General features: G+C 43.8%; 1 protein-coding gene across 3 annotated transcripts in view; it reads left to right on the top strand.

Annotated features, from left to right (window-relative positions):
• Positions 1 to 15,449, top strand: part of LOC149846817 (uncharacterized) — a 48,461-nt gene that overhangs the window by 18,724 nt on the left and 14,288 nt on the right. For all 3 annotated transcript variants that reach the window (XM_089998158.1, XM_089998159.1, XM_089998160.1), the window contains 2 exons: positions 7,987 to 8,171; positions 8,381 to 8,580. In XM_089998158.1, coding sequence (XP_089854284.1) covers positions 7,987 to 8,171; positions 8,381 to 8,580 — 385 coding nt within the window. The remainder of the gene's footprint in view (positions 1 to 7,986; positions 8,172 to 8,380; positions 8,581 to 15,449) is intronic.

The raw sequence follows: 15,449 nt of genomic DNA, 5'->3' as shown, positions 1-15,449 counted from the left end.
ACAGATGAGCGACCTCGCATGTATGACCCACTTGCAGGGACGGAGCCACGACGCAGGGAGGTACCCCTGCACACCTACTCCAGGCGTGGTGGAGTTCGCACGTCCCAGAACCAGCAACAGATGGAAGTTGACTCGGATCGCGGTTCGGATCTAAGTCTGGACCCGCGACCCGGGTCCAGTAAACAGCCTGTAAAAGGCTCACGCCTAGGGTTGCGTGGAGGAGGATTTTGGAAAAGCTTCATCCGTCACTTTTCTTTTCTGCGTTCGTGTTTCTTCATTTATTCTTTGCATTCTGTTTTTCCTTCATTTCTTTACTGTTGATTGTTTCAACATTGATTATTGAACCTTATTGAGATTAATAAAGAGTTGGAGCCACACCAATTCACGGTGGGCTGCTGTTTTCACTCTTTCTCTTGTTTTCACTCTTTCTCTAATGTGGCCTGCATCAAAGTGGTATCAGAGCCGGCGTTCCACCTTCATTAGCGAGATGGCTCTTGAGGCGGGACCGATCCGGTACAAGGCGAAGCGCGTGAGGAGGCGAGCAACGAAGATCCAATGCTGCGCGTAATGGATGTGTTGACGAAAATACAGGAGAACATGCTGCGCATGAGTCGGGATGTCGCCGGCCTGTCGAAACGGCTGGATGGGTTGGATAATCGCATGACAGCCTTTGAGTCGTGCAAGGGACCGTGCGCAGTACCAGATGCAGGCTTCACTGATGGTGCGTCTGCAAATTTGAGTCCCCAGGCTGCCGAATCATATCAGCCGACACCCATACAACAAGGACATATCACTGCCTTCCCACCAGTTCCAGCGTCCATGCCTGACCCGGACACCTTTCAACAGCACCAGGGGATCTCAGCGAACAACGACTCCCTGGTAAGGGTACCTCATCCCCGACAGCGAGTACCTGCGTCAGTATCGCAGGTGGGTCCGAGCCTGCAGGGCCCCAGCAGTACGTTGGGTCCACCTGCAGGCCAGGGTTCGTGGCCAGGTGTAACGGCGACTGCGCAGCAGGTCAACCCGAACCTGCAAGGCCCCAGCATTGCGCTGGGTCCACCTGTAGGCCCCGGATCGTGGCAGGGCTTCGCGCGGGCTGCGTCGTAGGTTGAGTTGAGTCGGCAGGGGCCCATTGTCACGCTGGACCCTGCTGCAGGCCCGGTCTTGTCAGCCCGGCTCGGGAGTGACTTACCTTTCCCTCCCGACCCTACACGGGGAGGCTCTGTAGTCGCATCCCTATGGGCTGGAGTTGGCGAGCCCCTTTTGATTGGGCCAGACCCAAGATGAATCAATCCAGTTTTTGATACAACAAGACACATGCCTGTTTCGCTGGGACCAACCATTGGGTCTCAGGGAGCGGGTTTGGGCCTAGACACCCCTTACCCAACCTACCTAGTTGGTTCCGGTTCGCGGGCAGCCCCAAACCAGAACCAACCCATTAATTCCGACCCTCAAAATAGACCCCATGCCGACCCTAACCCATATCGCACCCGAACAGAGCTCCAATTTGGATTTGAGCCGGGTCAAAACCAGACCCATAATCTTATGGATCGGGGATCGAGTTCAAACCAAGCCTATTATCCCCACAACTCGAACCCCGATCCAGCCCATCCATATCTGTGTCCGACGAGTAGTGTAGGAATGGGCCCGATCCATATCCCATCGGGCGAGTCAACCCATCAATATACCCACCAGGCCCCAAACCCAAACCCAAACCCACCTGTCTACCCAACCCTGGCCCAGAACCCAATACAACATCCGACCCAACACCATACTCCTAACCCACAACCATATTATACCAACTCTACCCGCCCAGAACCCGAACCCTCCACCCTACCTTGGACTTCCCGTCATTCCAGTACCACAATACCGGCCGCAGATGGTGCCCGCCCACGGGAAAATCAGACCGAGGCAATGTCAGCAGGAACCGCCGCGCCCTGACCGCCGACCCTCCATCGGTAGAGTTCGACAGCACCAGCATCCCGACGAGCAATACCGCACTACGGACAATGAAGCAGTATGGGACGACGATATTTTCTGGAACGAGCATCCTACAGGAATGGTGGAGCCGCGACAACAGAGAGCACCAGACCACTCCTCCACTTATGGGGTGAAACTGGATCTTCCAGAGTTTGCGGGGCGATTCGACGCAGAGCAGTTCTTCGATTGGTCTTATGTCGTGCAATTCTTCTTCGACTATCACACCGTCGCTGAACATCGTCGTGTCTCTCTAGCGTCTACTCGATTGAGAGGCCTAGCACAGACATGGTGGGTGGAGCTACAACGATCGAGAGAGCGACAGGGATTAGAGCGCGTACAGTCATGGGAAGAAATGCAAAGATTGATGCAGTCAAAATTCGTGCCTTCGGATCACGCCGAGTGAGCCTACAAGAAATACCTGACCCTGCGTCAAGGCTCCCGAATTGTAGCAGAATACACTGCGGAGTTCCATCGTCTTTCCCTGCGTGTGCAGATCGAGGAAACTGCTCGTCAGCAGGTCACGAGGTATATTTCGGGTCTCCGTCTTGCTATCTCTGATGATTTTAGTTGTGTCACAGTTGAGACATTAGATCAGGCCAGCAGTTACGCCATGAACATCGAGGACAAGCTGAAGCAGAGGCAAGAATATAGGACTTCCCGTAGTGAACCCATCAGTCGACCTAAGTCGGGTTTCCCAACCAGGGGAGCAAGCTCCCCTAGTGATTCAAAAACCTAGAGCAGACCTTAGCAAACATGACCAGTCAGGCCCAACTTTCCACACCCGGTCCAAAGCCAAACCTAGTGAGTCGACCCTTCGTTGTTTTAGATGTCAGGAGTTAGGGCATGTCGCGTCCAAGTGTCCCACCGTGAGCAGGAACACCCATCTTGTTGAAGGAATTGTAGAGTCTGCATCCACAAGTGAGAGTGATAGTGACGATAAGTCATTAGTTGAAGACGAGGATGAGAGGGGAGTTATAGAGTTCGACGGTAACGTCGAAAGTTTGTTGTCCATCCGTCATGTGTTGATCACACCCCGAGAATTGGCCCCATCGAAATGGTTAAGGAATAACATTTTTAGGACCCGGTGCAACTGTGAGGGTCACGCTTGTGATGTCATCATTGACACCGGAGCATGCGAGAACATGGTGTCTGAGAGTGTGGTTTCTGCCTTGAAACTCAACACCGAGAAGTTGTCCCAACCCTATAAGATGGCCTGGTTCAAGAAAGGAAACGAGGTTCCAATCACTCAGCGATGCCTAGTCCGGTTTTCCATGGGGGAACACTACCACGATGAGGTGTGGTGTGATGTAGCCCCTATGCACGCGTGTCACATTCTTTTGGGACGTCCCTGGCAGTTTGATCGCCAGACAACTCACGATGGCCGCAAGAACACATACTCTTTTATCTTTAATGGCCATAAGATAGTCCTTCTACCTATCAAGGAGACCGGCTTTCCCACCGTGGACAAACCTGAGCGAGTGCTCCGACTAGCAGGCCTTTCGTACCGGCTTTTCTTGAACCATTGTCAGGAAGATGGCTATTGTTATGCCCTGGTGGCAAAGCCCGTGATGAGTTCGTCAGTGTCCATTCCCGCGGACGTTGCCCCTCTTCTAGAGGAGTTCCGCGACATTATGCCGGATGCCCTACCTGATGGATTACCTTCGACAAGAGTAGTTCAGCATGCCATTGACTTTGTGCCAGGGTCGAGTCTACCCAACCTTCCCGCATATCGCATGAACCCCTTCGAGCACACCGAGTTATTAAGACAGGTTTAGGAATTACTGCAAAAGGGTTTCATTCGCGAGAGTGTTAGCTCTTGTGTAGTACCCGCCTTACTCCTAAGAAAGATGGGTCCATGCGCATGTGTGTCGATAGCCGCGCGATCAATCGCATCACAGTCAAATACCGTTTTCCCATTCTTCGTTTGGATGATATGTTTGATATGTTATCTGGTGCCTCCATTTTCTCTAAAATAGATTTAAAAAGTGGGTATCACCATATTCGTATACGAGAAGGGGATGAGTGGAAAACGACATTCAAGACACATGATGGATTGTACGAGTAGTTAGTCATGCCGTTTGGGTTATCTAATGCCCCAAGTACCTTCATGAACATGATGACCCAAGTCTTGCGTCCGTGTATTGGGAAGTTTGTTGTTGTCTACTTTGACGATATTTTGATTTATAGTTCGTCATTGTCCGATCATTTGAGTCACCTGCGTCAAGTCTTAGGTATTTTGAGGAAGGAGAAATTGTATGCCAATGCAAAAAAGTGTGAGTTTATGACGTCCAGTGTCGTGTTCTTAGGTTTTATTGTGTCATCTGATGGTGTCAAGGCCGACCCCGCAAAAGTCTGCGCGATTGTCGATTGGCCTACCCCAAAGACTATAGGAGAGATCCGTAGCTTCCACGGGTTAGCCACTTTTTACCGACGTTTCGTGAGAAATTTTAGCACCCTCATGGCCCCCATCACGGAGTTCCTAAAAGGTACTAGTTTTCATTGGACGCTCGCGGCTGGAAAAGCCTTTACGATCATCAAAGAAAAAATGTACAATGCTCCTGTCTTAGCTCTCCCTGATTTTAGTGCAGTCTTTGAGGTTGAGTGTGATGCCTCCAAAGTGGGGATTGGCACTGTCTTGAGTCAGAATCGTAGACCTGTTGCCTTCTTCTGTGAGAAGCTGACTCAGGCCAGGTGCCAATACTCCACTTACGATGTTGAGTTTTATGCCGTGGTACAAGCCCTTCGTTATTGGAAACATTATCTCATTTATAAGGAATTTGTCTTGTACACGGACCATGAGGCTTTGAAGTATCTGAATAGTCAAAAGAAGTTGAGTGCTCGTCATGCCAAGTGGGTCAGCTTCTTGCAAGAGTACACCTTTTCGCTTCACCATCAATTTGGTACCCTGAACAAGGTGGCTGACGCTCTTAGTAGGAAGAACAACCTTCTGATGACTATGTCAGTGCAGGTCATTGGCTTCGAACAATGCAAGGAATTATACCCCACGGACCCTGATTTTCACCAAGTCTGGGAAGGGTGCATCCCTTCAGATCGCACCCTCGACCCCTGTTTTTGTATTCATAATGGTTACCTTTTCCGTGGGAACAAATTATGTGTGCCCGATTTCTTCCTTAGGCTTCAGTTGATTTCTGAATTACATGAAGGAGGGTTAGCAGGGCATTTCGGACATGATAAGACGTTCGCTCTCTTAGATGAACGATACTTTTGGCCCAAAATGCGCAAAGATGTTGTCAAGTTCATCCAAGGGTGTCATGTGTGTTAGGTGTCCAAGGGTCATCGTCAGAATAGTGGTCTGTATACTCCGTTACCCATTCCTGAACGGCCATGGGAGCACGTATCCATGGATTTTATCGTGGGCCTTCCCCGCACACCACGTCGTTTTGATTCAATTTTAGTAGTTGTTGACCGGTTCTCCAAAATGGCTATCTTTGTCCCGTGTAAGCGAACCACCGATGCCTCTTTAGTCGCCTCATATTATTTTAAGGACGTTGCCCGTTTCCATGGTCTACCTCACACAATCACTTCTGATCGTGGCACGCGTTTTATGAGTCACTTTTGGAAATCGTTATGGGCCTTGTTGAAGACTAAGCTTCAGTTCAGTAGTGCATATCACCCCCAGACTGATGGCCAAACCGAAGTTGTGAACCACACCTTAGGAAATTTGTTACGGAGCCTAGTGGGGGAAAATGTCAAAACTTGGGACCTCGTTTTGCCCCAAGCCGAGTTCGCATATAACAACTCCATTAACCGTTCTACTGGTAAATCTCCGTTCCAAGTAGTGTATGGTCGGTCACCCACCCATGTCGTTGACCTAGCCCCTGTGTCAGATCTCTCAGCTCCAGCTCCGGATGCCTTTGATGCCGTCGAATATATGCGTGACATTCACAGACAAGTCCGTGCCAAACTTGTTGAAAGCTACGAGACCTACAAAGCTTTCGTAGATCAGGGTCGTCGTGATGTCCACTTCCAGGTCGGTCAACTCGTCTGGGTGTATCTACGTCCAGAGCGTTTTCCTGTAGGCACCTATAGCAAATTAAGTCCTAAGAAGTATGGCCCTTTTAGGATCCTTCACCGATTGGGTTCGAATGCCTACCTCCTTGAGCTGCCCGATGATTGGCATATTTTCCCTATTTTCAACGTGGCTGATCTATATGCTTAGTGTGGCAACAACAAGTCGTCAGAGCCGACTTCTTCCCAACTAGGGGAGAATGATGCAGGGCAGGACTCGATTGGGCCCATCGTGCCACCCGATCCGCCACAAAGGACAGATGAGCGACCTCGTGTGTATGACCCACTTGCAGGGACGGAGCCACGACGCAGGGAGGTACCCCTGCGCACCTACTCCAGGCGTGGTGGAGTTCCCACGTCCCAGAACCAGCAGCAGATGGAAGTTGACCCGGATCGTGGTTCGGATCCAAGTCTGGACCCGCGACCCGGGACGCCTAGGGTTGCGTGGAGGAGGATTTTGGAAAAGCTTCAGCCGTCACTTTTCTTTTCTGCATTCTTGTTTCTTCATTTATTCTTTGCATTCTGTTTTTCCTTCATTTCTTTACTGTTGATTGTTTTCCCATTGATTATTGAACCTTATTGAGATTAATAAAGAGTTGGAGCCACACCAATTCACGGTGGGCTGCTGTTTTCACTCCTCCAACGTGGCCTGCATCAATAATGTATTACCAACTATGTCACACGTACTCTTCTAACAGGGCACCGCACCCGCGTCGCACTCACACCCAGGCGGGTGCAACACTTGGACACAACTTCCTTTGTGTTAGCTGAAGTCAACCACACTCAGGTCCATTTCTATCCAAAAGTAGATTCAGTTAACCCTAATCAAGTTCATTTTTATCTATATTATATATATAAATACATAAATGCACACAAATACAAGTAGTGCTAACTTAAAACTGTTTATATATATATATATATATATATATATATATATATATATATATATATATATATATATATATATATATATATATATATATATATATATATATATATATATATATATATATATATATATACAACAACAAACAACAACAACTACGCCTTCATCCCAAAACAATTGGGGTCAGCGATATGAACCAAAAAAGAAATTCATTTTGGGTCTTCCACATGAATCCTTTTCCTCCAATCATTTCTATCCAACGCCATGTCCTCGGTGAGGTTCAAAGCATTCATATCCTTTCCTATCATCTCCATCCAAGTCTTCCTAGGCCTACCCCGACCTCTTTTAACTAATATATTTTCCCATTTCTCCAACCTTCTAACTGGAGCATCATTAGGCCTTCGCCGAATATGTCTAACTGGAGCATCATTAGGCCTTCGCCGAATATATATATATTTCCCGCACCCCCGCACCCAAGTTTTTTTGAAGCATCTGCATCTGCATCTGCATCTGCACCTATGTGACATAGATTACCAACTTGTCTATTCAAAAGCAAATTGACATTGCTATGTCATGATCAATGTGTGAGTGCCAGCGTGCATGTAATATATATATATATATATATATATAGATATATATAGTAACTTGTCCATCCTAACCAAGTTGGGGATGGATTGGATTTTATTGCATGTTTTGTGTCAGCCATACAAATGTGATGTATATAGTTTATTTAGTGGAAAACATTTATTAGACAAGGTATTTATCATGTTTAGACAGGTTTTCAAAGAAATCTGAAAACAACAGTCGGATTGCACTGGAGCTTTGGAATAAGAAAATTCTTCTCGATTTTTGTTAAAAATTTTGCCAAAGCATGTTCTCGTAAGCAATCAATAATTGGCGCATGCATTGGTTTTGGATGAAGCAAAACACATGCAAGTATGACTTTTTGAACTGGTCCACGAGCAACTTGGTTGGGGCATATATGTATGTATGTAATTCTGATGCTAAAATTTGAAGATGAGGTGATCCTTTTTCCATATGTATTTTTGACAGGAGATGTAATCCTTGTATGATATGTGCTTTCTGTGTAGGTACCCAAATCCATCTTCTTTTTCATATGAGAGACGCTTATTTTGTCCATTTGAGTATGCTTTGCAACCTCCACATTGGTATAAGCCTGAACACATAGCTGTGGACAAACCAGAGATTCCTTGTGGCTTATCAGATCTGAAGCAATATGATGGCCCTCAGTGCTTTATTATCCCTGGAAACCATGGTCTGCTACTCTTTATTGTTCACACTAGTGTAGTGAGAAATCTTTTGTTGTGAATGTGGTTTAATGAGGACTTTCATTTTCTCCATAAATATATAGAAGATTTCTAAGTTATATGTTTTTCCTTTATGTTAACTAGTTCTTTCTTATCTGTAGTTTACAGCCCAGTCATTGTTTTCATTGAAATTTTAAAGTTGGCTTTTGTCTGACAGATTGGTTCGATGGACTGCATACTTTTATGAGGTATATATGCCACAAAAGCTGGCTAGGTGGGTGGTTTCTACCACAGAGAAAGAGTTACTTTGCACTGCAACTTCCTAAGGGATGGTGGATCTTTGGCCTCGATCATGCTCTCCATTGCGATATTGATGTGTACCAGTTCAAGTTTTTTGCAGAATTGATAAAGAAGGAGGTTTGTCACATAAATCTTCTGTGTATTTTGATTGCATTGTTCACTTCTGTAATGAGATATAAAGAGATTCAAATGTCACTTATGGACATAGACAACCCCAATAATCACTTATAGATCAATCACGTAAACCATACAAATCAGCCACTTATGGGCATACACCACAAGTAAAAATATTAAATGTTATTGAAGAAAAGCTCTAAGCAAAAGCCTTACAAGGTGTGGGGTTTGAACCCCTATATATACACAAAGCAACTATGTCACAGGGACTCTTCTAACAGGGCACCGCACCCGCACCCAGGCCGGTGCAATACTTGGACACAACTTCCTTTGTGTTAGGTGAAGTCAACCACAATGAGGTCCATTTTTATCTAAAAGTAGATTCAGGTAACCCTAATCAAGTCCATTTTTATCTATATTATATATACATAAATGCACACAAATACCCATAGTGTTAACTTAAAACTGTTAAAAATTATATATATATATACTCGCCGCACCCAAGTTTTTTTTAAAGTGCCACATTGCCGCATCTGCACACGTACCCGCACCCACACCTATGTGACATAGCAAACCAACCAAGGTGTAGCCATTGGGGATCTCCCCAACGACGATGGGAGATCCCAACAGCTCTATGGTCAAATGACCATTAAGCCTTATCCTAATTCTAGGATTTACAAAGATTAAAAATAAGAAGAAAACAAAAATATGTAAAATGACTACAATACCCTTATATGTATAAAAAGACTAAAATACCCTTATGTCTATACATTAACATACATTGACACTTCCCCTCAAACTTCCGGTGTGACCACCAAAAGTTTGCTTAACAAGAAATGAAACCTAGGAGAAAAAATATGACATGTGGCAGCATAATCATTTTCTTAAAAAAATCTTCTATGACATAACGGCAGTCCATCTCAATGTGCTTAGTGCGCTGATGAAAGATATGATTCCCAACAATGTATATGGCAGTTTTGTTATCACAACATAACCTGGATGGTGTTGTTGATGGTACTCTCATGTCTGCCAGCAAGCTCATCGACCAAACAATTTCGGATGTTGGGGTGGCCATATCCCGATACTCAGCTTTTGTGGATGACACTATTTTTTTATATTTTAAATATGTTTTTTTTCTTTCTTTTACATATTTTACTCATTTCTTTTGTTATTTATGTACTTTTTTGTCTAAACAAGAAATTTTCTTACTTATTTTTATTATTATTTTATTTTTTAAGTCCTGAGATTTTTCTCGAGATTTATCACCAAACCGATAATATCACGTAAAATAGCCTCGTTGAGATATAACTGATACCAATATTTGTGACTATAATATATATAGCAATATTTGAAATTATATATCAATAAAATAAGACAAAGGGACTAAGGGCTATGTCACACAAACTCTTCTAACATGGCACCGCACTCGCACCTAGGCGAGTGCGACACTTGAACACAATTTCCTTTGTGTTAGGTGAAATCAACCACACTGAGGTCCATTTTTATCTAAAAGTAGATTCAGTTAACCTTAATCAAGTACATTTTGTAACGCCCCAAAATTTTAACTTGTGATTTCGAAAAACATTGATGAAAAACCTTTCAAAGTTTAGAATTTTGACTTTTAAAATCGTCAGCGGAAGCAATTTAGAAATGAGCACAAGACAAATTATGGGCACGTTAACTTTAAAATCATCATCATCCATAAAACCGTTACTCAAGGGAAGTGAGGAGCAAAACCATAGATTATTAATATAACTTGCAGTTTATTACAAAAATGAGCATTTCTCCCACAATCTAAAATATAAAGAAAACCCAAAACACAGAGCCAGGACGCCAGCAGAAAGAAGAAAATCTCGAGCCAAGTTGCATCGCTCTATCAACTATCTGTAAGCTCCTACTCGTCACGAATAAATAACGAAAAATAAATAATGTAGGACATTCATAAAATAAGCTCCTATTGTCCATAAAATATGTCAGTTTTATAACAAACTGGTAGGTGCACGAATAAATAACGAAAAATAAATAATGTAGGACATTCATAAAATAAGCAATTTATTTCATTAAAAGCAATAATTAAAATGCGTAATTGAAATGCGAGAAAGTAAATTTATTCTAGCATGAACAATATATGTAAAAAACTACTGTACTGAAAGAGATATTCATCACAAGATATAAGCAACATCGTAAGCAGTATGAATCTCATTAATCTATAACTATTATGAACAAAATATTCTTTAAGTTCTGATATTAACTAACCTGTGGGTACATACAGACACGAAATGAAGAAGCAACCGAGACCGATTCAGGAGTTTATTATGTCAAGTATTTTCCATTAACTCAGATGGCTGACTGAGTCTGCTCTTAAGGAGACGGTCATTGACCTAGAGAGTAAATCTCCAAAGGCATTTGTGGCTCATGGATGCATCCAACTTCTGCAGAAATACTTGGGAGCTACCACCTAGGATAATTTATGGTAGTCTCGTTTTCCCAATTCTGATAACTGGGGAAGTCAAGTCTTTTGCCCATAAGGTGGTTGTTAACAACCTGTTCATCGGAGTTTTGTATCATCCATCATCTCTTTTGATGAACTATGAGAGTCGAATGGGCATGACGAGGGTTTCTTAACTGTCGCCCCATTCTACATGCTCTGGTCTGCTAGACCCACTTGAGCATCTTGACTGTGAAGGTGAGTTATCACTATTTATGTGATCTTAGCATTGTGCTATATGCACATATCGAGGTTGCCACAACCTCATCATCTAAACATCATAACACCAACGTGACGTACTTGTCCAAAAGTACAACCATACCTGTCTAAAGCTACGACTACGATGAGAGGGTAACATTTAATATGTTGCAATTCATTTGGTTCAAACTTGACATGCATTGCTTTTTGAGCGTTTGGCCTATGGAGGCGAACATCATTATCTTTATTTATTTCAACAGAGTGCTCGTTGCACAGTTCGAGGTGCTCAGCGACCACTCATACTACTCATCGTAGTATATATACCGTAGATGTCTAAAGGTTCGGCTATGATGGTATATCATGGGTTTCTCGAAGGATAACCCTATATTGTGCTCCGTAGGATATAGTATACGTGATTTCAGTTAGCAAGCTTAGTTTCTTCGAAACAAGAACACAAGTCTCAGGATCGCTGTGGATCCGAATATCTCTCCCGAGTAACCGACTCAGGATGCAACAACTTACAAACACTAGCTTTAAAAGTAGGCTTTTGTGTTCAAGAAGTTGAGCCTTGCACAAAGAAGACCCTATTATCGACACTACAATGCATGTACTCTATTTCGCACTCCATTTGAAAGGTGTGAAATGTTGTACGCGCACCTGCACACTTTGCGAGGCTTGCCTGAAGATGGCAAAAGAACCAACATGTACTAGCAAAACTAAGTAACTACGGTGCGACGTCAACAAAAAGCAGTACCATGAATTTACTATAGAGCAAGCCTATGCATATAGAATACAGGAAAACATGTAAACTTCAGGAAAATAAAGACAAGCAGTCACAAGTCATATTTATCTACATGTACACGTGCATGAAATATCAATTATTCTATCTCAAAATCCTAATACTTTATTTAATCCATCAAAAGTCTTCGTGCAACTTTCTCCTACCTCGGGAGGTTGCGTCGTTGCGAGTGCCTATGAGTGTAAGTGATATAGGACTCGAGCCGCGGGGCACGAGCAGGATCCGTCGTGCGAACTGCAAAAGTGTGAACACTTAGAAAGCTATAGCCATAATAAAGAACAGAAAGGGGCAGGGGTACAATCCCTGCCGCCCATTAATAATTAGCGAAGGGGCAGGGGCGCAACCCCTGCCCGCCACTCTGCTGGTCACCCTAAGGAGGGGGCAGTGGCAGGGGCTTGGCCCTTGCTGAAAAATGAAAAAGAAAAGTGGCAAGGGCGGAGGACCCCCCGGCCTGACGGACTATGCAGAGGCCTTGCCCCCCGCAAGATGGAAGACCAGGGGGCAGGGGCGGAACCCCCTGTCTGCCGCAAAGATTCAGAGGCAGGGGGCTCTGCCCCCTGTCAGTCAAAATCTACAAAGGCAGGCGGCTCCGCCACCTGTCCGTGAAAGCCCCCTGCCGATCGGAAGATCGAGGAAGGGGGAGAGCATTGTAAAATTGTCTATGAAGAGACAATACGCATACAAGCATAAACACTTTATAAAAGAAGTGCACGAAAGCACTCTCACAACACTTGAACAAATTACACAACAGGCGTAAAAATAATAAACATGCAATAATGCATGTATTTCATAAAAGAAAGGAAATGCTTGAGACTCTCAAGCTTAGAGAATACAAGGGGGAAACACCCCTATTTATACAAGAAGAGGGAGGTGCAAAGGGGGGCTCCCAAAGGAGTCGTTGGGGAGCCCCCAAACGTAATTATATGTATACATATCTCTATGTATATAAGTATATATATTTATACTTACAACACAGATTTTGGAGATACATTTTAACAAGCACGACAGGGGGCCACCGGCCTCCTGCCGGCTCTTCGACAACCATAAAGAGAGAGGGAGGGCACGACAGGGGCTGCCGGCCCTTCGATGAACACAGAAAGAGAGGGGGAAGGCGCGGCAGGGGGTCGTCGGCCTTTCGGCGAACATAGAGAGCGAGGGGGAGGGCACGATAGGGAGCCGCCAGCATCTTGCCGGCCCTCCGACAAACAAAAGAAGAAGAAGATGACAGTACGTGAGGGAGGAAACGACGGGGGGCTATCGGCCTCCTGCCGGCCCTCCATACTTGGTCCATTCTCTGTTTCATGTCCTCCATCCCCGGTCCAAACGGGGTGAGGCCCCATTTCCCCGGTCCTTCTGTCACTGCCACCTTCCGCTGTTAGATGAAGGAGAGGAGAGAAATGGGAACTCGCATGACTCATTAGAGGAAGGAGAGGGGAGAGATTCGAGAAAGGGTTTTATGTTAGGGTTATATATATATATATATATTATAATAAGGGTATAATAGTAATTTTCTTAAAGGGGATCGAGAACGGGGCAGGGCGAGGCGGGGTGAGGGCAAAAGTAAGTGCATCCCTACCTCCATCCCGCATGGGTTTTGATTTTAACCTCCATTCCCGGTCCATTCCCCATCTCATGTCCTCCATCCCCAGTCCAAACGGGGAGAGGCGGGGCGGGGCCCGTTTCCCCCTGGTCCACTGCCATCCCTATATATTAGTGGCATTTTGAGTTATAGTTTTAAAATCTTCATTTCTAAGACTAGCAAGTCATGTAAAAGGTATGTGCAAACCTCTCTCTCTCTCTCAATTTTCTAAGACAGTTGACCATGTCTGTGCGGACAACCCATGTGGACCATGCATGACATGCGACTGTGTCAGATCATATGTGGTGTCCAACGTCGTGTTGGGTCATGTGGTTCATGTCTCCATGGCATAGCTTATCATGTACATCCCTTTTTGACATGACATAAAATTGGTTGTGTTATGGCATTTCATGTTCATAGTAAAACCTATGTCATACATGATCAATACTGTGCCCCCCAACTCCATTCTTTTCTTAATGATTTTGATATTTTATTTAGTACTTATGTTTTCTTTCTTGTTTTTTACCATTTCTTCTTGTCTATACAAAATTTTCTTAACTTGGATGTGTTATTTACTGTTTACTAATTAAGTAATGCTAATGGCCTAGAATTGCCATTCAAGAATTTGAACTTAAGATGACGTTTTATTCTTTTTTATTTTAAATTAAGAATTTTGAATATGTACACAGACACGTGTGTATATGTATGTGTAAAATGTGCAGCCATGTCCCTATTCCCTGGTGTTAACAAAATTTCCATGTTGTCTGTGTGTCCTTGTAACCCATATCCTTGTCAGTGTTTATGTGACAGGCTGAAGCCAAGGACATTTTACCAAGTTATATCTGATGTTAAGTATAAAGGTGGGTTTACATCATATGAATTTGCAGCCTTTTGTGAACATTTCATGCACCAATAAAGTGAATTGGATTTGATGTGAAATAGCATTTCATCTTGGGAGCCATATGAATCTATGATTTTTGTGCACCTGTAAGCTTGTCAAATACTTGTGGAGGGTGCCCGATTCCTCGAATTCTTGAGAAACAGGATGTGTCTTTTGCTTTGTAGTTTATAGAAGTGCTATGTGGTGACTTTTGTTATCAGAATGTAAAATTGAATGAGTTTCTAAACCATATGAACACGTCCTTCAGATACCTTGTCCACTATATCCTGTCAGAAAATGTTTATCATTAATGACAATTATTTTGGTAATAATCACTCTTTTCCAAAACATGAATAAAGAAGATGGTTAAACTTGAAATTATCTCAGAAGATGTGTCAGGTCACCAGGATGTGGTAGCTCTAGTAGAATAACATGAATAGGTTTTGCTTCTCTTGAACTGGTCTGACTTCAATTCACATGCCTTGGCATGTTCAAGATCTCTCATCTCTGACCTGCATAACATTGAGAGTCTCAATATTCAATCCAGATTTCTGATGTGTGGTTCATGTTGTACATTGGCATTCAACATTAGCTGCTCAATGGAAGGAGCTCCTACATAAAGCACTCAGACTTCGAAAATGGTTTGACTTGTAATGAAGGTTTATTTATAGTTTTATATCTTTTAAAGATTGCATGTCAGAAATTCAAGCAAGGAAAGTATCACTGATTGATAAATAAACTGAATGAGCAGATATCATTAGGTATTGATGCCAGCAATAGTATACATTATTTCTTCACCCATTAAGTTTTGAAGTAGATGTTGAAAAGAATGCTACTGTTGCCTTTCCTTCAAAACACTGTAATCTGCAATAGATCTTCATGGAAACCATTTTACCTTTGGCCTTTTATGCTTTTATTCTGACTTGCT

This window comes from Nuphar pumila, chromosome 2 (assembly GCF_984573655.1).
Source record: "Nuphar pumila chromosome 2, dmNupPumi1.hap1.1, whole genome shotgun sequence".
NCBI lineage: Eukaryota > Viridiplantae > Streptophyta > Magnoliopsida > Nymphaeales > Nymphaeaceae > Nuphar > Nuphar pumila.
This window is presented reverse-complemented; position numbering and strand designations above follow the sequence as displayed.